The sequence below is a fragment of the Aphelocoma coerulescens genome, chromosome 7 (assembly GCF_041296385.1).
Source record: "Aphelocoma coerulescens isolate FSJ_1873_10779 chromosome 7, UR_Acoe_1.0, whole genome shotgun sequence".
Lineage (NCBI taxonomy): Eukaryota > Metazoa > Chordata > Aves > Passeriformes > Corvidae > Aphelocoma > Aphelocoma coerulescens.
The window spans coordinates 16,285,163-16,309,907 of record NC_091021.1 but is presented as its reverse complement, the minus strand read 5'-3'; the positions used below and the strand labels follow the sequence as shown (position 1 = coordinate 16,309,907).

The 24,745-nt window shown below is 35.7% G+C and overlaps 1 protein-coding gene across 20 annotated transcripts in view; it reads right to left on the bottom strand.

Moving 5' to 3' along the window:
- The window catches only part of LOC138112916 (titin-like), a 241,572-nt gene that overhangs the window by 113,581 nt on the left and 103,246 nt on the right, over positions 1–24,745 (bottom strand). For all 20 annotated transcript variants that reach the window (XM_069020545.1, XM_069020525.1, XM_069020531.1 and 17 more), the window contains 3 exons: positions 8,915–8,995; positions 7,430–7,513; positions 6,965–7,087 (listed from right to left, as the gene is read on the bottom strand). In XM_069020545.1, coding sequence (XP_068876646.1) covers positions 6,965–7,087; positions 7,430–7,513; positions 8,915–8,995 — 288 coding nt within the window. The remainder of the gene's footprint in view (positions 1–6,964; positions 7,088–7,429; positions 7,514–8,914; positions 8,996–24,745) is intronic.

Sequence of the window (24,745 nt, the reverse complement as noted above, 5' to 3'; positions counted from 1 at the left end):
TGGTGGTTCTGCTTGTTTGGGTACTGCAACAGGCGTCTTTTCTTGTGGGACAGCTTTCTTGGGCACCTTGATCACTTTAAAGATATTATTTCATCTTAATTTCACAGTTAAATTAGTAGGAAAGATTGTAACAATCAAAGAGTTTAGATATTTCTAAGCACTGTAACATTCCTCTAGTGACTGGTTGGTTAGTCATGCACAAAGACAGGAACAGCAGAGGTTAAGGGTCAAGGACAAGTAACAAATCTTACACAAAAGAAGGGATAACAAATGAAAATATTAATCAATACACTGAAAGAAAAAGCACGTCTCTCCAGAAGATATACCTTTAGCTTGTGGAGGTTCTGGTTTCTTTGGCACAGCCACAGGTTTCTTGGGCACAGCCACAGGCTTTGGGGGAATGACCACTGGCACCTCCTCTTCTGCCTCTTCCTCCTCAATCACCTCAGGCACTTTAAAGATATTAGATCCTTTTACTTGACTGAATTTAAGGTCAGCAAACAGGCAAATGGCAAGCAGGAAAGCAGGAAAGTAAACACTTGACAGACTACCAGGGAGTCCTCTTCAGCTAATACTCCTGTCTAAGGCGGACTCACTGCAAACAGCCCAAGGCTTATAAGGGGGGGTTTCTGGAAAACCCCTCCCTCTTTTGCAAGGAGTGTACAGGCACACAGAGATACAAAATGACCAAATTCTGCTCTCCTCCCTCCCCACACAGGGCAGAGGGGCAAAGAACACTGAGCACTGCAGCAATGTGGAGGTCATGGCAGACTCTTTCAGAACACCACCCTATACCTTCAGCTGGAGAGACTTCTGGCTCTCCAGGCTCAGCAACTGCTGCCACCTCTTCTGGTGCTTCCACCTCTTCTTCCTCTTCCAGGACCTCGGCTTCAGGCATCTCAGGCACTTCAAAGATATTAGTGCATTTCATTTGACATTGTTGAGAACATATGGCAAGCAGGAACAACAAGCAGGGTGACACAGACACAGAACATCACAACAGCCAGCTCCAACCCTCACACACCACGCAGCACCCTTTTCCCAGCACACACAGCCTTGAGTCTCAGTCAGGAAACAGAGACAGGCCAGGAGAGGGTAGGACAAGGCTGAGGAGAAGAAGATGAAATATCTTCTTTGTTAAGTTATCCATGAAGACAGGTACCTCTGGGTGCTGGAAGCTCTGGTGCTTTGGCAATGGGCACGGGTATCTTTTCCTCACGAGTAGCCTTCCTGGGCACCTCGGGTGCTTCAAAGATATTAGTAGCAGTCAGTTTTATACATACAACAGGAGGATGCACAGTGAAATGTAAACTGGAGATGCACTCATGAACATAACCAAAGTGGTCTCAGAGCATCAACCCATGTCTCTCTCTCTCTCTCACTTGGTCACACACACAAACCCCTCAGGGCACAGGCACAGAGCAGTGACACCAGGTAGGTTCTGTGAGAGAACTGCTGGCTATGCATAGGCTTGAGGGTGAGGTATGAATTAGGGTACTTAGCAGCCTTTCCTCCCTTGGAGGAGGAGAGCCTTTCATTCTCAGCCCTGCTGGCATCTGGCTTTTCTCTGGGAGCAACCTCAGCTCATGTCTTCTCTGTTACCATTCCTCATGAATCTGCTGGTGCTTTTATGTATAGCAGTTTGGGGACAAGACAGGGCAGGGAACAGAAATCCCATCATTTTTACTACATTATTGTTACTACTCACTTCTATTTCCCTTCTGTTTTGTCAATTATTTTCCAGTGTTTGTGGGGGCTTTTGAGTCAGGTTTCAATGCTTCTATAATCCTGTATTTAGATATTGCATTTGGTGAGGCTAAAAGAGCCATCTGCATAGCTAGCAGGAGTGACGCAGGATTGTGGTGCACAAATACAGAACATCTGTGCTCTGGTATGTAATAATTATGTCCAATGCAATTGTAGATTTGAGGAACCAAATTTCTAGGGTCCCCATGAGGTTATGGTCAGAAGAGAGCTCAGACTATCCTGGTTGACCACACATTTGATTGAGTTCTGCACTAATAAAAATTTTGGACGATTTGTTATTTGGGATCTAGGTCTGTATGCCTAAGTCTTAAAATGCGACTGTCCTGTCTTGGTATGTTCTTCTTTTTACTTTGGGTCTTCTTTTCCCATACTAACTTCAGTTCATTCACAGTCCATTAAACCTGTCTTTCCTGCTTATTTTCACTGAAGTGATCAGGTGTTTTGTGTTTTTTTTTTTCCTGTTTGTCTGTTTTTAATATTGCCGTGTCATGACTGTATCTGGTAGTTACCACTGCACAATAGGACAGGTTTGCCAGTTCATAGTGGTTAAACAAAACCACTTTTGATAAAAAAGTTATATTACTTGAGATTCTTGGCAAAATGATAAAGACAGAGGTTTTCATTAAAAATCCAAATTAGAAAGCTCTTTCCCATTCTAATAGTAGAATTTCTACACAGCGTGGAATTTCAGAAATTTCAGGAAATCACAAATGAACAGAACGACAGACATCAGAAATAACATGTAAGACAGTAAGGACAGTCTCACTCAGACTGATGCACAAAGCGACAGGTACCTCGAACTGCTGCTGGTTCTGGCTTTTTTGGCACAGCTACAGGTGTAGGCTCTTCCAGAACAGCTTTCTTGGGCACCTTTGGAACTTCAAAGATATTAGTGTATTTAGTTTTGTGGGCACTGCAGATGTCGATGTAACAACAAGACAACCAGTAGTACATGCACGCAGTTGTTTTTGAGGGCGTGCTGTGGTTACATTCAGTCATCAGCTCTGCTTTGCTTCCAACCTGTGGAATGATCAGCATGCCCAATGCATCACACAGGAGATGGGAACTCTGTGTGGTCTTTTGTTTCTTGGTCAGGATGGAAATGTAGAAAATATATCTGGCTTCTTAGTAACAGATGATCAGAGATTTATTTATGGAATCCTAGTGCATTTGTGTACCAGCCATGTTTCATAAATGACTGTATTCTGTGCTGGTTTAGGCAGTCATTGTCATCTTTTTACTTGTCACTAGGATACTATCACTACTTTTATCCTTCAGGTTGACTTCACCTTTCTTTTTCTATCTTTTGTATGCTTCCTCTCTTTAACTGGTCATATTTTCCCTCTATTGTCTCCTGGGTTTCTTTCTGATCACTAGATGTTGCTTATAACTGTTTCCTGTTCTATTAATTTCAATTATTTAAATGATTATATCATCACTTTTAGGTGGTACTTCACTTGAGGAATGTCATTGTATTTAGGATGGGGAGAATCTGGTGGCAGAGGGCATTTGTTCTCTGGCCAGTGCTTGGGACTTCTACAGGAATTGAAATGATGCATCACTGCATCAATGTATAGTGTCTGGTTTTAGTGTGTCTTAAGTAATTTTTTTGTATTTCAATTATAAATGCCTTTTTAAAGGCTCACTGTATTACATGCTCACAGTAACTTTACAGCTCTTTAATGCTACTTATACCAAGTAACAGCTTTGCAAATCCCATAGTCAAAAATGTTTATGTATGACCAAAATACAGGCAAATTATAAATAACTGTTTAAAGAAAATAGTCCGCTCCATGATACAGATGCATAGAGATATTTGTGATTATTTTGCTGTGTACTAAAACTTCTAACCTCTGATGAAACCTTTAGTTTCTGTTTGTCTTCCCTCATAGAATCATAGAATCATCTAGGTTGGAAAAAACCTTTAAGATCATCAAAGCTAACTGTAAATATAACACAGCCCATTCCCACTAAACCATGTATGAAGCCATCCCTACTAATAATGTGAACAACTCTTATGAATTCCTTCTCTTGCATCTGTAAGTTTTTGGCATTTCTTTGGTAGACAGGTAGTCATATCTGCATGATATGATGTAAACCAAGTACAACAAAAGTTTAGATGGTTTTAGTTGAGGAAACATTTGACACCCCTGCACAGCAATTCATATTTGGTGCATCTGTCCCATATTTTCGATATCAGAGTATATAGGGAAAGATCAATTTAAATTGAGATTCATTAAAAAAACCCCTAAAAAGCAAACAGCACCCTTCCTTAGCATGATAACAGTGGTGATATGTACCTTTAGGAAGTGAAGCTTCTGTTTTTTTAGATAGAGCAGGGGGCACTTTCTTCTCTGGAACAGTCCTCTCAGCCATCTCAGGTACTTCAAAGATATTAGTGCATTTCATTTTACAGTTACAATAAAACTCAGTATTAAATACAGAGATTGAAACACAAAGGACAACAGACACGTTTTGAAGTAACAATTTAGCACACACATACTCTATGTGATTTGTTTAGCAAGCATCATTTAAAACAGATCAAAAACGACAGACAGAACAAAGGAGATCAAAAGAATACTTAAGAGAAGATTCAGTGTGATTGTCATGTATTCATGATAACATGTAGCTTTGACTGATGGAGGTTTTAATTTTTCAGGAGCAGCTAGAGAAATTAGCTGGGACAGCCTTTCAGGCATTGCATGTTCTTTGAAGATATTAGTATCTATTAGTTATGTATATTAAGCTTTAAAATGAGTGGTGAAACAACATACTCAAGGCAAGGAAAAGAGATCCCCTGCATAAGAGGTACCTTTAGGCTGTGCAGGTGCTCGCTTTTTAGCAGCAACATTCTCTTCCTTTTCGGCCACCTTGGCTGGTGGTGGTTCCTCTGGTGCCAAAACAAGCTCTGGTTCTCTCGATGTCACGTCAGGCTTTGGTTTTTGAAGTGGAGTAGAAGGCTCTAGTTTTTGGGGTGCTAAAACTGTTTGTGGTTCCTCAGACACCATGACAGGTTCTGGCACAAAAGACTTTGTTTTTCTGGAATCTGCAACAGGCTTTGATTTCTGGGAATCTGCAGCAATGTCTGTTTCTTCAGCTGCTACAAACTCTGGTTTTTGGGGCAGCACAAAATGCTTTGTTTTAGGGGGCACCAGAACACGCTTTGATTTTTGGGTTGATTCAACTGTCTCTGACTCCTCAGACACCACTATGAGCTCAAATTCCTCAGGGGTCATAAGTGGTTCTGGTTTCTGGGATTCCAGAGGGGGCTTTTGTTTTGGGGGCATCACACCATATTTTAACTTTTGGGGTGGCACATCAGACATGGGTTTCTCAGGTACCACAATAAATTCTTGTTTCTCAAGCACTACAACATGTTCTACTTTTTGGGATTCCATGACAGGTTTCTGTTTTGGGGGCATCACACCATATTTTAGTTTCTGGGGTTCTACATCAGGCATGGGTTCCTCAGGTACCACAACAAATTCTTGTTTTTCAAGCACTACAACATGTTCTACTTTTTGGGATTCCATGACAGGTTTCTGTTTTGGGGGCATCACACCATGTTTTAGTTTTTGGGGTTTTATATCAGGCATGGGTTCCTCAGGTACCATAACAAATTCTTGTTTCTCAAGCACTACAACGTGTCCTAGTTTTTGGGATTCCACAATGGGCTTCTGTTTTGGGGGCATCACACCATGTTTTAGTTTTTGGGATGCTGCATCAGGCTTGGGTTCCTCAGGCACAACAAATTCTTGTTTCTCAGGCACTACAACATGCTCTGGTTTTTGGGGTTCAACAGCAGGCTTCTGTTTTGGGGGCATCACACCATATTTTAGTTTCTGGGGTTCTACATCAGGCATGGGTTCCTCAGGTACCACAACAAATTCTTGTTTTTCAAGCACTACAACATGTTCTACTTTTTGGGATTCCATGACAGGTTTCTGTTTTGGGGGCATCACACCATGTTTTAGTTTTTGGGGTTTTATATCAGGCATGGGTTCCTCAGGTACCATAACAAATTCTTGTTTCTCAAGCACTACAACGTGTCCTAGTTTTTGGGATTCCACAGTGGACTTCTGTTTTGGGGATATGACACCCTCTTTTAGTTTTTGGGGTTCTATATAAGGCGTGGGTTCTTCAGGTACCACAACAAACTCTTCTTTCTCAGGCACCACAATATGCTCTGGTTTTTGGGATGCCGCAACAGATTCTGATTTTTGGCGTATCAAAACAGTCTCAGGCTCCTCAGATGTCAGAACATGCTCTAGTTTTTGAACTGCCTTTACAGGCTTTTGTTTTCGGGCCACTCCCACCATCTCTGGTTCTTGCAGTTCCACCTCTTGAGGCTTTGGTTTTGGATGTCCTGCAATGGACTTTGGTTCTTGAGAAACTGGAACAGGTACTTTCTTTTCTGGCAAAGTTGTCTTGGCCACTTTATGTATATGAAAGATATTAGTTCTCAGTTTAACAACTGCACTGACATAATACTAAAATTAAGTCAACCATAAAACATAAAACCACAATTGTAATGAAAATATTAAAAACATATCAGGTGTCAATCATTTATGCTGGCCTTTAAAATGATGAATATATGATATGTTGGCTTTTCTCTCTTTTCTCCCAAGAGCACACATACACACTCCCCCTCACAAAACTCATGCTCCCATATGGAAGTACACACACGCACTAACAGTGTAACTTAAGATATAAGTAAAAGCCATGGTAATAGCCAACAGAATGGACAGGACAAAAGATATTAATTTCAGACAATATGCTGAAGATTCTTTCAAGAAATAGCAGTGATGGCATCTAGTTTTTCTTGGTGGAGCTTCTGGTTTTTCAATTATATTGGTATCTTCTGCTCTTAGCTACTAGAATGGGTACTTTCTTTTCTTCTCCTATTATAACTTTTAAGGTACTAGCTGTGGTGGTTTTCATGAACCCAAGCAGGTAGAATAATAAGAATATGTGAAAATAGTAAGAAGAGCTGAAGTATAACATACAGGCAATTCAGACATCCAAGATTTGCCACTATTTTTAAAAAACAACTATGTATGTCTGTTTCACACACATATGCAGATAAATAGAACAAACATAATTTAGAATTTCAGAAAACAGAAGGCTTGGATAATTACAATGTTAAAGAAAAGAGGAAAAACATTGCTTTTGTTATTTTATTAGTTTTGAGATTTACCTTCCTTTGGTGGGAGTTCTGGTTCTTCAGGTGCAGCCTCTGGTTCTGGGACAATCACAGGTTCTGGTACTTTTTGCACAGGTATTTTCTTTTCTGGAACAACTTTCTTCGGCACCTCAGGTTCTTTAAAGATATTTGTTTGTTTTAATTTCAGGAATTTGAAGAATAGGAATTCTTAATAATAAATAAAAAGGCAACAATAGCTCCAAAGTAAAAAATACCTCACAGCATCAGAAAAAAGACCACCCTCATAAACCATTTGGGTTTTTTTTCCATATTGCTTTACACACACTATTAGTAGCCACTGGGAGCTATTCACAAATGAAGAAGACAACACAATCTGTAATGCTTATAAATATATTGTATAAAATATATGAAAAGGTTGCTAACACAAATGTAAGAAAGATAATATTTAGAGGAACAGATTAAAATTTGTGTGCAGTCTTATTACTATTGAACATGTACCTTTGGGTGGTGGAGGTTCTGGTTTTTTAGGAACTTCAATGTGTATTTTTTCTTCTGAAATCACTTTCTTGGGCACCTCAGGAACTTAAAAAAAAAGCAGTTAATTTTATTTATATGCATTTTGAAGATATGTCTGCAGTGCTGAGACACTAAGAAAATCTCAGGGACATCAAAAGCATCAGTAGTTTTGGATGTGAATATGTAATTTCTCCTTTTGCTAGAGAAAATTCTCTCTGCTGCCTCACTGAGTTACAGATGCAAAAACTACAATTGAAAAAACAAAAATATTTTATAATACATTAATAATAAAAGTAAATTACCATGATGTTAAAGTGGTACCCTAGAAAACTAAAGGGTTTTCTTTCCTTGCATACAATTACTTTTAGTCTCTGGTTGTTCTGGATTCTTTGATAGTTTAACTGAAACCTCTTCTGGGACCAGTTCCTTTGGTATCTCCAGCATTCAAAAAATATCAGTAACTTTTTACTATCAGAATTTCATAAGACTAAAACATAAGAGCAGATCACTCAGTGTAAACACTATCTACAAATATCTATTTTTTTCACTCAAAACATTTGCTCACTTGCAAAACCTTTGACAAAAGAAGAAAATGCTAACAGAGGTCTTGCATACTGTCTCCTGTCTTGTTAAAACAAGAAAAGAATATATTTTTTTTGATTCCGTACTTTTGTTGTAATGTTAAGTATCTTTAGCTGGTGTAACTTCTGGGGTTTTAGGCACAGCAACTTTGATTTTTTTTCTACATCTACTTCCTTGGGTCCTTCAGGCCCTTTGGGAATGAGATTATTTTCAGTTATACAGAATTTTACAGTCATGTTCAAAACTTTTCAGTAGAAGTGGCAAAGGTTTTTAATAAAGCCTTTGATTTGACAGGTTTGTTGTGTTAAGGTTATTTTATGTCCCTGTAAAGTCTTAAGAAAAACACCTCAGAATTTTCTGGAGTTTCTTCTTCTACATTAGATTATTTTTCTGTTTTATTCAACCATCTCTTGAATCTCTATTTGACTGGGACTGACTTTGTCCATTTTGTATTCTTTGTCACATTCTTCTATGTGTGATGACTTCTTGGTATCAATTTTTTGTCTATGCACAGAAGTTTTTCTTCTGTATTAGGCATCTGTATCACTCATTCTATACTCTCTTTTGGGGCTAATTTTTCATAGTGAATCAGGACTATTTCATATCACAGAGGCCCTCTTTTCTCCTCCTCTCTTAAGTTTTCCCTTACTGTTCTCAAATGTCAATTGCGTCTCTACCCAGCCACATCAGTATTCCTGACACACTGGTACAGATTACAGCTATGCTTCAAAAGAGAAGAATTTTAAATCAGTAATATATATAGACCTATGGGCACAGAAGGTAAAAATAACAGGAAAACACAAATAATCATATAACTAACCTGCACAATCAATACAGAGGGTTTTTTTCCTCTGCCATATTTTAATTTTCTGTAGTGCAACATACCTTTGGCTGGTGGTGGTTCTGGTTTTTTAGGGACAGCAGTGGGCACTTTCTCTTCTGGAATTTTCTTGGGCACCTCTGGCACTTTAAAGAAAACAGCATTAATTTTTTAGTATTTAAAGCATTTAAAATATGTACATTGTAAAGAAGAAAGAGTATCACAAGAAGCATATTAGAAAGAAATGAAAGATATAAAAAGAGATGTCATGCAAAAATGTTGTATACTATTATGTACTATTAGGATTTTGATAATTGAGTTTTACTACAAGCTCTAACGCTCAAGAGAAAAATCTCCTCCTCAGAAAGACATTCAAGCTTTAGGTGGTGTTACTCTTGGTTTTTTAGGCACAAAAACGTTTACTGATTTCATAGGTACCTTGTACACTTTAAAGATATTAGTGTAGTTTTAAAAATTACAAAAATTAAACATTCAATACAGAGACATAAAACACATAGATATATAAAGATGTGACAAAACAAGTAGAGGTATAAGGATGCTTTGATAACAGTTACAACTTCTGAGAAATCTTCATTGTTCTACCCTTCTGGCAAAGAATAAGTTGAAAGTGACTTTGCTTGGGATCTTTTTTCATGCAGTTTTAGATGTGCTATGCTAAAGATGAAAATAAGCTGAAGAAGTCATGGCAAAAGTTGAACTTCCATGAAATGCATTTTAAATGTCACACATAACACAGTTCTTCACTGATGCTTGGCAGTACTATGTGATGATGACTAGGGTGGGATAAGGTGTGCTGCCATTGGCTTGACCGTTTTTAATGCCACACAAGCTGCTAGTTCAGACAGATTTCTAAAATACCTGAGTGAATTGTAACAGATGGTTTCTGTGCAAATTCTATTTCCATTCAAAATGAAATCAATTGACCCCCTAAGTTTAACATGAGCAATGTGAAACAGAAGGATAGGATGTACTTCCAGGTGGAGTATTGATTGAATTTCTGAGGCTGTACCCATGAAGTGAAAATGTTCTGTAAATCTCACTGCATGTTAACTGAGCTAGAGCTTTCCTTCTTTCTAGTCCCTTTTACTAGCTTCTGATACAATTTCTGGGTTATTCTTGGGTAGAAGAAATAGATAAACTCAACTAATTTTTAATGCTTTGACAGCAACAGTACAAGGGACAGAAGAAACTTGTAGAGAAAGAATGAAGGAATATGGTGACCTATACCTTTGGGAGCTTCTGTCTTTTTAGGCAGAGTTTTTCTTCAGGAATACTTTTGTTAGGCAATTCAGTCACTTGAAAGCTATTTACTGATTTTGATTTCAATTTTATGACTTAAACACAACTTGAGAAACAGGAAACAGAATATAGGACATATACAACATAAACACCACAACTCTAACACATGGACCATGAACTATTAAATCAGAAACCATGTAAGAAAGTAAAGATGTTTATCAGTGAACGACCTGAGTTCTACCAGGCTCTCAAAATACCTTTAGATGGTGGAGATTCTGGTCTTTTAGGCACAGGAGTAGGTTCTGGTTTTTTAGGCATAGCAATAGATGCTTTTTCTTCTGGAACAGCTTTTCTAATGACTGCAGGCACTTTAAAGATATTAGTTCATTTTAATGAGAGAAAGACACATCATGAAAAATCTCAAGTTTTTCATATAATTAAGGTACTGGAAGAATTAATACAAATATTAATTATGCTGAACAAGGACTAAAACATGGACATGAATAATTTAATTTTCCTGGAGTTCAAGACTTAGCAATTTGTAGGAAGAGGTGATGAAGAAGTCATATACCTCTAGGTGCTGGAGCCTCCTCTTTTCTATGAACAGTAGAAATTTCTTCTTCTATGTGAATCTCCTCATAAACTTCATGTACTTGAAAGATATTAGTTTAAACACTTAACTTAGAATATCTTCAGAAAGCAAGACAACATGTTAGATAAATAACAAATACAATCAAATATTCAAGCTCCTCTGAAGATATACAGGTCTATTTTATATCCATGTGCAAAATTAGGATGCTTTCAAATAAGGGATGAAAGACCCCTCATATTCTACCCTGACCTGACCTCTGCAGTTTGTCAGAAGAAAGATGTGTTATATGTCATAACTGAGCTACTACACTGAGCGCAGAGATAGGTCCTGCCTATCTAAGTTCTGTCACTTTTTCTTTATTTTTTTCCCCTTTGGACTGATCTCAAGTAGAACTTAATTTTAAGAACAACTACAGATGATATTTTTTTAATTAATTTTTTACTGTTTCAGGTAACCAAAGCTGTTAAGTAAGCTCTAGTTCATGATAAACAGAATGCTCTCAAAATAATATATGTATGAAAGCATATTTTTTTATCCTTCAAATTGTACTTAAAATTTCTTATACCTGTAAAGTGTGAAGGTTCTTCTTTAGGTACAGCAGGAGGTATTTTTTCTTTGTGGACAGCTTTCTTTCGTACTTCAGGAACTTAAAAATATTGGTTTATTTTAGAAATTTGCATTATCAAATAAGTAATACATCTTTGTGAAAAAACAATCTACTAGAACAACAGAAAAAATATATGGTATTAAGATGTGAATAGAAGTCAACAACTTCGCCTTCTGGTGTCTGTTATCTTTCTAACTCCTAGCATTTCCAGTATTGAATATGTTCTTCCCTGAAAAGATGGTTGGGGGTTTTTTTATGTTTGGGTTTTTGTTTGTTTGTTTGTTTGTTTGTTTGATGTTTTTGTGTACCTGTGTGTGTTTAAGGATTTTGGCACTAAAAAGGGTTTTATTTTTTGAAATTTAAAAATTACACATAAAAACAAGGCAAAAATCCAGTTCAATTAACTAATTATTTTGCTTCCAACATCTGTAGAGTTCTTCTGTTCTGGAATTGTATTACAAAATTATGTTTCTGTTAAAAATGTTTGTGGCTTTGTATTTTGTCCTGATTTAAAGTCATACCTTAATCTTGACTTCCTTTAGGCCCTTGAAATGACTGCAAAGAGCCCTTTTGAAAATAAGCTTCTGTCACAACCTTTTAGATTTTTTTCCAATATATTGTCAGAGAAAGTATTTTGAGAAATAGAACATGAGACATGATGTCAAAAAAATATAAGGCTAATCCCTGGCTAATCCCTGAATCTTCTGCCTACTAAATTTCTGTGTCTAATTTAATCTTTCTAAATTTTAAATTCTTGATGGATAATGTATCAATCTGTTTAAGCAACTGCTTATAGAAAACAAAGAAAAAGAACTGTAAAGTGTCTATAGCATCTGGTTGTGTTGTTTAAGAAAAACAAGCAAGCTGGGTTTCTTGCTTGGTATCTCACTTCTCAAAGAGGCTAGAGAAAGTTAATTTGGAGGTAATGTACCTTTAGCTGGAGGAGCTTCTTCTGTAGGTACAGCAGCAGGTATTTTCTTAAGTGGGACAGTTTTCTTTGTCACTGCAGATACTTCAAAGATATTAAATTTTTTAAAGAGCATTATAATACACAAAGTGTAAGTAGCAAAAAGCAATGACAAACACAAAGCATCTAAGGAAACATTAGAATGAAAAAATGAAATAACAGATTAGCGCACAGATGGAATGAGGAAGATGAATAATTTGTAGGAATGTGTTGCTTTACAGATTGCTTGAAGAGGTGGTTTACCTTTAGGTGCTGGAGCTTCTGGCTCACTAGGAGTGATAAAAGGCATCTTTTCTTCTGTTGGAACTTCTCCATAAACTTCAAGTTCTTTAAAGATATTAGTTTATTTTACATATTATAATATTAGTTACAAGACAGCTTAAAATAAAAACATGCAGACATACATATGGACAAAGAGCTATTTGAACATAAGTTATTTAAATATCTTTCAGCCTGATCTTACTACTGCTGGAAGTTACCATTCCCAGTTAGTAAAATACAAGTTTACAGAAATATTTTATTTTCTAGTTTCTTAGTTCCATGTATTAGATAGAATTTGTAACTGAATTTCATATGTCTTCATTTGGGGTTAACTACCTCCATTGCAGCTCAAAAATTAGGTGTTGCTCAGGATAGCTCTTAAACCACTGTCTGCTTTAGTTCCTTTCCTTGCTCCAATGTGACTCAAGTGCTTCCTGAATCAGAAACTTAGTTTCTCATTTACATATATATCTTTTTCATGTTGTTAGAGGAAAAAAGTATGGCATTTTAAAATGCTAAACTCCATTTTTAAATTTAGTGTAACATTTTAAATTTAAAATTTTAAAATGCTGAATTTTATCTAAATTTGGGGACATAGATGGTCTAAAAGACATGGATATAAGCTTCTTTTAAATAGTTTAAAAAATTAATTAAAAATATCTCATATTTTACAGAACAATATAGAGCATGATTTGATATATTCTCCGCAATTTACTCTTTGGTAGATGTGTCACTGATGTACCTTCATAAAAAGGAGGCTCCTCTTCTCTAGGGATAATGGTGGGTACTTTCTCTTCAAGGACAGTTCTCTTATGGACCTCAGGAACTTCAAAGATATTAGCTTTCTTTTAGTAACTTCGAAGTAATTTTCAATTTTTAATATCCCAGACAGAAATAAACCCAGAAAACTAAGTCCTTTCGAGGTCTTGGGAAGTTTTTGAGAATGAACTATGATACAGTTCTAGAACCATCTTGCTGGAACAATGAATTTTGTGAAGAAATTTCTGGTTTCGGCTCTCAAAGAGCATAAGCCATTTGCTTTCCTTACTGCGTTGTCATGCTTTTTCTTCTGGTTGGTGTAACAGCTTTAATAGCTTAAACTTACTGACTCTTGCCCTATTACTTCTTCACCAATATCATGACCTGTGTATTGGTATCAAAACCCCAGTTTAAACCAAATTCACAATTATATTATAAATATAAAAGCACTGCAGCTTTACATACTGGTGGTGTAAGCAGCAATACCTCCTCAGCATGTTTTTATTCATAATTCAATGTTTTACTGTCTAGCACATGTCTGAAATGTTTGCCCCAGAGTTTTGGATTTATCACTGAGAGCTGAATTTCCACTTAAAGACTGGGTGCTCTTGCAATGGTGTAAAGAACATGAGAATTTTTTATGATGTTAGCTTGGAAAAATGGCGCAAATATTTCCTTTCCATAAAATCTCATGTCAAAATCTCCTTTACCTTTCATTGGTGGAACTCCAATTTCAGGTGTATGTGTAGGTTTCTTTTCTTCAGGGACAGCTCTTTTGAGAACATCTGGCCCTTTAAGATATAATTTACTTTTAGGGCTTTCAAAGCTACTTGAAAGAAATTAGAAGAAGAGCAAATCTAACAAGGAAGATTCTTGAAACATCAAAGAATTAAATTCCCACTGAAAGAACATTTATGTTAATTTTGAAGATGAGACAGAAGAGTAACATATTAAAAATATATATTCTTGAAAGGTTCCTTTCCAGAAGAAATAAAAGTATTATTTCTTTCTGAACTCTTTTCTTGTGCAGGTTAATGACAGAACACACATTTTTTAAGTGACTCTAACATTTTTAACAAATGACTTGAAACCAACAGGCAAAAAAGACTCAGTGATAAACAGATGAAAAAAAGCCACAGTGGGACATAAAATATATGCACATGTTTCTCAACGAATAATGAAGACAAAAGACTGAAAATAATGTTTCACAAGGACAATGAAGAGGAAGTATACCTTTAGCTGGTGGAGTCGTTTCCTTTTTAGGAATAGCAGGTGGTACTTTTTCTTTTGGAACAGGTTTCTTTGGCAGTGCTGGCACTTTAAAGACATTGGTAGTTTTTTTAAGAACATTTGCAGTAGGAGTATTATGTAAGAATAGAAGTTAAACAAAAAGCAAACAACGCAAAGAGTCAGAAAACTTAGAAAAACACAAAAATATTTCTCTAATACATAAATACATATAATAGAGGCCATCTATCTGGACTATTTTGCTTGGATAAACACAGCTAGAGTTCCAGTATTCAGTGAAAGAAAAAACTGCTGTTGTTGGATAAATTTTGGATAGGGATAAGGATAAGCCTTAACAATTAGGTTTCATGGACTATGACCTCTAATTAATGGCAGCTGGGAATAGGGCAAGGTTTCAATTTCCTATCAAGCTTTTCTGTAAAAACAGCAAGTAAACTAATTCACCTTTTCCCACTGATTTCATTCTGAAAATTCATATGAGAAACAACTATAAAAGTTAGCACAAATCAAATTTCTGGCAAATTGAGTGCTATGACAGAAAATTACAGAACTTGGGACTAGTGCAGTAACTTCTCTAGCACCCACTGCAAATTGCTATTCATGACACTTATGTTTTGTAAAGCCTGATACCAAGAATACCTATTAAGATGGTACACACTCCAGCACATCATTAGGTTAAAGAAGGTTCTAGTTTTTAGAATTCTGCAGGAAACTAGAGTTTCAATGGCTAGCTTTAAAATATCACTTATGTTGTGATGGCAAAAATTAAATTAACGTACTACCTTCAATCTGTTTGTCTCCAGGAAGTAATTTGTTTGATTTTTGTTTTGTTAAAGAAATACATTTTTTAAAGTCATTTAACTGTCTTTAACGGTATTGTGAAAAAAGGCTGTGTCTAGCAGTCAAATCAGAATAGGTAAATTACTGGATTTGGGGATTCAGAGACTCATGCAGAAAGCTGTGTTCTCAAATTTATCTGATGGTTGATGTACCTTTAGCTGGTGGAGCTTCTCTTTTAAGAGCAGGTACTTTTTCTTCTGGCAGAGGTCTTTTGGGCAACTCAGGCACTTTAAAAAATATGTCATTATGTATTATAAGATATATGAAGAATTACAACAGATATAAAGACAGCAAGCAGAGCAATCATTCATTTGTAGAGGAATCACCTCATCATTTATGCAGAAAAAAGGGAGCAGTCATCTCAGAATTCTTGAGTAATGAAATAAGAAATATCAATGTACATCTTTTTGGTACATTGTAGATGCACTTTCTGTTTGGTGTGAGGCATCCTATGACCATAAATTTAAATGATGGGAAGGAAGGTTCTACATGAGTTCTAATATCTTTGTAACTCAAAGGAGCTAAACTGGACAAAATAATCAAATATTAATGCAAAAAAAAATTATTCATATTGAAGCTGAATTCCATTAGAAGATTGATATTTTCTCTGCTTGTGTTATATCTTCACTAGCTCACTCTTGGGCAGTCAGATAGGGAACCCTCCCATTTCACACTGAAGGGAATTCCTTTGGAAGGACTAGAATAGAGACAATCCTTGAACTAATTTATCATTACCAGCAACAGACACACATAGGACTACAAACAAGGCAAACTATAAATAAACACTCATAGGAGGCTTAAGCAGTAACTGAAACACACACTAGGAGAACAAAGAAGTCATGATTTGATTTACCTATAGCTGGTTGGGTTTCATAAGCCTCCTCATATACCTCCTCATATTTCTCATAGATCTCTTCCTTCTCCTTAAACTCATACTTTTCATAGACATCTCTCTCCTCGGCCTCCGCTTCATATTCCTGTTCCTGAATTTCCTTATATCCCTCAGGTTCTTCAGGTTCCTCGTATGCCTCAATTTCTTCAGCTTCCTGAATCTTCTCAAACTCTTCAATGGTTTCATATGTCTCATACTTCTCATATTCTTCATATGCATACTCATATTTCTCCACCACAGGTGTAGGAGCAGGGACTTTTTCTTTCCGGACAAGTTTCTTAGATACTTCAGGCACTTTGGAAACAGTATTATTGTTACTACGTGACAATTATTTAAATTTTTTTTTACAGTTAGTCAAGATAATTGACAAAGAACAGAGAATGTGCATGATAACCACAAGCATAAATTACATTAAATTATAAAACTATGCTTCTGAAGAAATATATGTATTATAAAAGATTTTAGAATGAGGAGGAAAAAAACAAATCTTTGGGAGAAATAAGAAGAAATATATCTGTACCTTTAGTTGGTGCTGGTTCTTTGGGTTTGGGCACAACAGCTGGCACTTTCTCTTCTGCAACAGCTCTTTTACGCACCTCCGTGACTTTAAAGATACAGATTTTGTTTAGGAATTTAGAAACATTAAATCACCTTAGAGCAGAGTAAGTAAAAAAGCACAAGAAACAGAGCTTTATGGTTCAATAAGTCAACATTGAAAATGAAGAGTTTTAACATCAATTCAAACAAAAATCTTGTACAACAGAGACAAAAGTTAGAAAGAAGGTCAAGAGTATTCCTAGCATAAATACTAATTATAAGGAGTGCATATACCTTTTGCAACTGGAACCTCCACTTTTTCAGCGGGAGAAACCAGCACCTTCTCTTCAGGAGCAACCTTCTTAGGCATCTTGGGTACTTTAAAGATAAGACCTAACTTCAGTGTACTTTTGCACAATTTTTAAATGGACACAAAGCCTGAAGTTTATGAACAACAGAGCAGAGACTTACAAACAAACAAATAGCATAGTGACAAATACAATACAGGACAGAAATACTAAAGTGTCCCTTACTAAACTCAACTTGTACCAAGAATATTATCAGTTAACGATAACAGCATTTACAATCTGCAATACCTTTGGCTGATGGAGCTGGCACCTTTTTAGGAACAGGTTCTTTCACTTCAGGAATGGGTTTCTTAGGCATCTCAGGCACTTTAAAGACATTTTATTTTAAGAATGTCATCCACCAGTAGTATGAGAAAGAGAACAGAACACATGTACAAAGAGACAAAATAAGAACTGATCTGCAGAATATATTTTTAAAAGATGAAACAGACATTAAAACAAAAGACACTTTACATTCACAGGCAGACTTCTCGAGCAAGTCAAATAATTTAAGCACTTATTTTCTGCTAGGAATTCTGAGATATCAATACAGAAATGCGGCAGGAACACAAAGCTAACATAAACAAAAAACAAAATAAACAAAACATCGAGAATAACAACACATTGTTAATTTATGCACCTTTTGCTGGAGGACGCTCCAGTTTCTCAGGAGTGGGTACAGGTATTTTTTCTTTTGGGACAGGTTTCTTAGGAATCTCTGGCTCTTTAAAGATATTATTTTGCAAATGTGTTAAAATTGCTTTCAGAGCATTAAAAGCACAAACATGGAAACAAGATAAAAACATAGAACAAGACCACAAACTCCCCCCAAAACATATATAAATTAAAGTTAGAACAAGAAATAAAGATGAATTTTAAAGAACACAAAAGATGTCATGAGTGACTTGAGCAAAAAGATCATGTACCTTTTTCTGGTACAGTTTCCTCTGGAATAAATTCCTCTTCTTCTTCCTCAGGAACAAAAATGGGAACCTTTTCTTCAGACACAACTTTCTTTGCAACCTCAGGCACTTTGAAGATATTATTTTAAGAGCTTTACTTTCACAACATCACAAAGAAAAATCCATAACATAAAACATAAGGACACCAACTTTAAAGTAACAATAGAAATAAGAATAGGGGAAACTACTGGCTATTTTTCACTCCCTGAAAACAGCAGTGTGCAATTGGGTTAAAAAGTCCAAAAGAGGACTAGCTCTTTTGCCCAATTTTTAATTCCAGTGTCATTGCAAACATAAAATATTAGCAAGATATGCTACCAACCAGAGCTTAAAGAAGATTATTAGCAGTAACGTTTTTTACATAAAAACCTTCCAGTGTCTGCTTTCCTTTTTTTATTTTTTTTTTTTCCTAAAATACTCAGCTACTGCTGAGGTAGAATCTGCTTGACATCCAACAGTGGCCTTTGCAATAGTCTGCCTCCACTTTGAATTTCCCATTTAGGGTATAGGATCTCGTTATTAGTATGATCAGTTGTAAATTGTTGTTATTTTTGTATAAGTTTAGCTAAAAACTTTGAGAATCTAGCTTATTCTCAAGGTACATGTAAGAGTGATTTCCCTGAATTGAAGAATTTCCAGGTAATGGCCCATAAAATTTTGTTTCAGCTATTTTGTTTCAACAAAATTTAAATTAATTTAAAATTTATTTCTGGATGATAATATCACAAGGAATTACTTCATTCACAGTAATCACTTAAAGTAGAAAAAAGCAGATCATTCAAGGCCTGATTCTCAGCCCGCTGCAGTCATTAACAAAATAGACCAGCCCAGTCTGGGCCCTAGCACTGCTCACTAAAGGGAAGCAGCAGGGTGCTATAGCCAAGGATATGACTTTATGTGAGTATAAATTGAATGATAAAATTAGGTTCCACTGAAATATGAAAATAAGAGAAAGAGGAATTATCTACATACAATGTGATATACCTTTAGGTGGTGGAATTTTCTTTACTTTAGGAACTGCAACAGGTACTTTTTCTTCTGGGACAGCTCTCTTGGGCACCTCTGGCACTTTAAAGATATTGTTTTCATAAGAAATTGGTAATTGCTTTTAGAGCATCGAAACTACTAAAACTACAGAACAAAGTCACAAAGACCAAAAAGAAGAAGAAGAAAACTCCTCTCAGAAGGTTAATTGAGGTTTACATCAAGTTTAAAACAATCACTGGAGATGAAGATCTGTTAGTGAATTGAACAAAGCTCTCATATTCTTTAAGGAATGATGTACCTCTTGCTGGCATCTCTGGAACCTTTTCCTCTTCTTCAGGAACAAAAATAGGTACCTCTTCACTGGCACGTCTTGGTATTTCTGGCACTTTAAAGATAGTTTTTAATTGTAGAAAACGTAGACACAACTTACACAGAAGCTAAAGAGTGTAAATTAGCAAGTACGTTTGTCACACACAGCTACAATACTGCAGTTAAATTCTGACAACAAATATACAGAAACAAGAACAAGCATCATCCATATGTTTAGTTATAGGTAGTGATACCTTTGGCTGGTGGAGGTTCTGGCTTTTTATGTACAGGGACAGGTACTGCCTTTTCTGGAACCTTCTTGGGCACTTCAGGCACTTTAAAGACATTTTTGTTTAGGGAATTAATTTTCAATATAACATAAAACATAGTAAAATGATAACTCTATATCTGATATTAAGATAACTTCACAAATATGGTAAAATCTAGTTGTGTGTGAAAATTAACATTGATTTTATCCACAGATTTATGCACACATGTAAACTTACAAACACACAGAGAGTACAGAACCACAAATCGTTGTAGTAAGGCTAAAGGGGAAGTCTGGCTGTTCAGGTAAATTTTTTAACTTTTGGAGAATCTGTTTTTGAAAAAGCAAGCCCTTTAAAATGATTTAGATCCAAAAGACAGAGACAATACAAAACACAAAGACATTTTCCAAGCATAGAATAGGCATAGCACCCATGACTGACGGACACAAACAACAGTGTACTGATCAAACAGCTCAGGGAGTGGTTCAAACACATTAGGCCTAAGAATGGGATTGTTACTGGCAGTAACAATCTTCTTCTAAAGATGAAGAAACAAAAAATAAAATCACACATTGAACCAGAAAACGGTGTACCTTTGGCTGGTGGAGGCTCTTCCACTTTTTTAGGCACTGGGACATGTACCTTCTCTTCTGGCACAGGTTTCTTTGGTACTTCAGGTGCTTGAAAAAATATTATTGTAGCTTAAGAATTTCATTTTTGGACCACAAGTTAAAGAACACTGATATGAATCAATAAAGTTGGATGACAAAGAAGAACTGTCAAGAATAGAAAACTTTCTTCGCTCTACATTACATATGAAAAAAAGACTGACTTAAAATATTTTTTTAATAAAACATTCAGTCAAGAGCTATATCAAGTCATATACCTTTGGCAGGTGGAACATCCTTCTTTTTTGGTATAGGAACAGGAACCTTCTCTTCTGGCACAGGTTTCTTTGGCACTTCTGGAACTTAGTAAGACATTATTAAAAATTGAGCTTGGCATGAGAATCTAAAATAACATGACATACAAACCAGTCACACTAAAACAATTAAACACAAACATAAAGATCCACAGTTCTTAAGAGTAACAATTTTTTTTCTATCCTAATTTTTAACACAAGTGAGAAGATAAATGAATGCTAGAAGATCTTTCTGGTCACAGATAATTGCAAGTGCATATACCTTTAGCTGGGGGAGCTTCCTTCTTTGGCACTTGGACTTTCTTTTCAGGTACAGGTTTCTTTGGCACCTCAGGCACTTCAAAAACATAATTTTGGTTAAAAAAATAAACCACAAACTACTCAAAATAAAAATGAATAAAAAAAGACAGCAACACAACTATTTTATATGAAGACCTCTCTCCAAAAAGAACAGAAATAAGTAATAAGCAATTAGGGCATCTGAGAAATAATGTGAATTACATATTCAGAGGATGTCTTCTAACATTAAGAGATGATATATACCTTTTGCTGGAGGAGGTTCTTTTTTCTTCAGAATAGGTATTTTTTCCTCTGGAACAGGCTTCTTGGGAACCTCAGGCACTTGAAAGATAACATTAATGCTTTAGGTATTTACTTCCATAACAACAGGAACATAAAGTGTAAACAAACATCACAAATACATACTCATACAAGCAAACATCACATACTCCAAACAAACAGCTTTGATTTAACAGGGTTTTATCATTAAGACAAAATAAAATAACAAACACATCATATTAGCTGCTATTATGTCCATTCTCCCTGCTCAGCCACTGAGGCCATCAATAAAAATGTTTTTGACCTCAAGGCATTTTTTGCTGATCAGAAGATGTCAGAGTTTGACTTTTTTGAGCAGCTATTAAAAACAATTATAAAATGTCATAGTGGGAAATTTTCAAAAATACAACTTTTTTTTTTTTCCAATTCCTGGATGTTTATTACAAACCCTGTAATAAACAATTATCGAATTGCCGTGTAAGATATTTAGTGCTTTTACTACTTTTCAATATTTTCTCCTAGAACTATGTTTGTAATGCTTGTCAGGCATGTAATAGGTTGCATCTGATCATATTGTTATGTATATTAAATATAAATTGCTGACTGCATTTTCTTCCTGAAAAATTTCCAAGAGCTTTCTACATGCAAAAAACTCAAGCACATCTAGTTTATCAACTGAGTTACTTCAAGCAGAGAACTGTGGACACATTATAAGTACCCAGCAATTTATCCCATAATTTATTGGGTAAATAAAATGTTTTTAAAAAATCCCTTTACTCTTTTGAAATCAACAGACTTTAACTGCAGTGCGACAAAGGCTTCAACTAAAACATATCTAAATTTTTGTTTGTACTCCAAACCCCAGAAATGTTCATATAAATTTTACAATGATAGGAGAATAATCCCACTGTCTCTGAGCATACTGAAGAAAGTTTGGAGCACATGTGAATTAAACTTAGCCTCTATGAGAGAGTCAATGTAAATTTCAGTCAACACTAATTTTCCTGCTCAGGATTAGCCTGGCTTTTGCAGTGTACAGCCTCATATTTTCTCACCTAAGTATAATATGCTCATGTTTATGACAAAATTTCTACTGCAAACAATGTTAGATATAGTTTTGACATTCATTAATTAGTCAAAAGAAATTCTGAACTTCTTTGATGGAAAAAGACACTATGGAATGATTTGGATCAGGACTGGAAAGGACACTCTTAGATGGTTATGTAATTTTGGAAAATTGGATATACATGATCTGTATCTTTATATTATGATGCAGAAAGGTTTTATTACCAAGATCTTGGCATGACCTAGTTCTCCTAAGTAGTCAATATTATGTTTATCCTGTACTAAAAATGTAGAAAATTTATACCCATACCATAAAAATTAGTCCTAAGGAAAACACCTGAAACTAACAGTATTCAAATATGGATATTTAATAAAGCTTTCGTATCTTCCTTTTTCATGAAAATATATTATTCCCTTCAGGATAGAAATAAACATCAACCATAGGGCTTTCTAAGGTTTCTGAAAATAATTCAGTGTGACTTGTGTTCCTAAATCACTTATTTTCAAGTACCCTAGCTATTTGCTAGATAAATATATTTTTTGTCTATGATTGCAGACTTTACATAAACATTTTGAAGTATTTCAAGCACAGTCTGATAGCAAAATTGGACCCCAGATGAGGATGAAATTAAGCTCAGTTAAATTTTCTTAGTGGGTTATACAGAGTCCATATGAAAGAGGAACGAACATGTATGACATGGAACATTTGAATTTATGGAGGTAGCGGTAAAGAGTAGACATACAGCCATCACATGTTTTCTGCACTATATAACAATCAGTAAATATCTTAAAAGAATGCTCATTGTAAAGCACACTTACTGCAACATTTTACAACAAAACTTTGGCATTTTCACAGAATGAAAAGATACTGCTTTTTCTCACACAAACCCTCAAGTATACCTCTAGCTGGTACGGGAGCCTTCTCTTCATACTGAGGAACTTGTGACTCTTCCTCCTCATATTCAGCGACTTCCTCTCCATAATAAGCAGCTTCTTCTTCGTAATGGATGACTTGTTCCTCTTCGTACTGGGGAACTTCTTCCTCTTCATACTGAGGAACTTCTTCCTCTTCATACTGAGGAATTTCCTCCTCATAGTGACTAACTTCTTCATAGTGGCGAACTTCCTCCTTGTAATGGATTACCTCCTTCTCATATCTGGTGGTATCTTCCTCCTCATATTTTGGAATCTCTTCTTCCTCTTCATACTGAGGAACTTCAACGTAGGTTTTTTCTTTTCGGACAACTGTCTTGCGTACTTCAGGCACTTTAAAAGATACCAATTAAAAGAACCTTAAAATTTAGCACATAGATCTTACTAATAATAAGGATCAAAAGGCATTTTTGGCTAAGAATTAACGAAAGGAAGAACATTCCGTAGAAAACAAATCAGTACTCACTGTACATGGAACACACAACACACAAAAAACATTTATACCATATTTCAATACTCTATCCAGTATACCTTTAGCTGGTGGTCTTGCCAATTTTTTACGAGGATAAATTGGTACTCTTTCTTCAATGATAGCCCGCTCTGGTACATCAGGCACTTAAAAGATACAGTACAATTACATTTAAGAATTTTTAGATGTAAATTGTTTAAAAGCAAAAATATTCTTGTCAAGAAACAGAAAAAGATATCTTACAAACACATATAAAAGACATGCATGTTTATTGTCACTGGACATGTAGCTAGGGAAGTCATTAGGCTGCTTTTCAATTAGGAAACAGCAAAATTTTCAAGATACCAATAGAAGCAGCTGATATGATTCCTGCTTCATCCGCTGCTGCCAACAGTGAAGTTAAGCTTGCTGGTGAGCAGAACTCAAAATCCAAAGCCATCCAACTACAAAATCAATTAAAACTCATTGTTCTCTGTAGCAGCTCCTCTTCACAACAGTGGCACTTTGCACTACCTCAGAAAGAGATCAAGAGTCCTTATTCACTGACAACAAAAGATTTGTGTAGGAAGCTTCAGATGAAGGTGAAGGAACACATGGAGAAAAACTTTGAGAGTGACTAGCAATAGGTAAGAGTTCTGGTCTAATTAGAAGCAAAATAATTACTTGCTCAGGGAGGAAGGTATTTTTCCTCTTCTGTCAATTCCTTTATGAAGTGACTTGTTTGTTCTGACATGGCAAGGAGCCATTCCTTGTAAAAGTAGGAGCATTTCCAAAAGATTAAGATGTGTATATATCCAGTTTTTAAGATTTATTTAGTAAAGAATGCTTGCTATGTTTAAGCAGCGTATTCTCTTTTACAGAAGTGTGTGGGTCTTGTCTTCTGAGGCAGGTGTCTTGGAAAATTTTTGACCAATATAACTGGAAAGTGCACAGAAAATTACCTTGGCATTTCAAGATCTGGCAGACTTGGCAAGTTAGAGAATAACTGTGGCATTTTCTTAATAGATTTGAGATTTTTTCTCACCTCAAGAGATGGAATCCATTCTGTCAGTGACAGATTTGAGGATTTCTAGAGGCATTATTCATGATAAGCTACAGTGAGCATATATGAG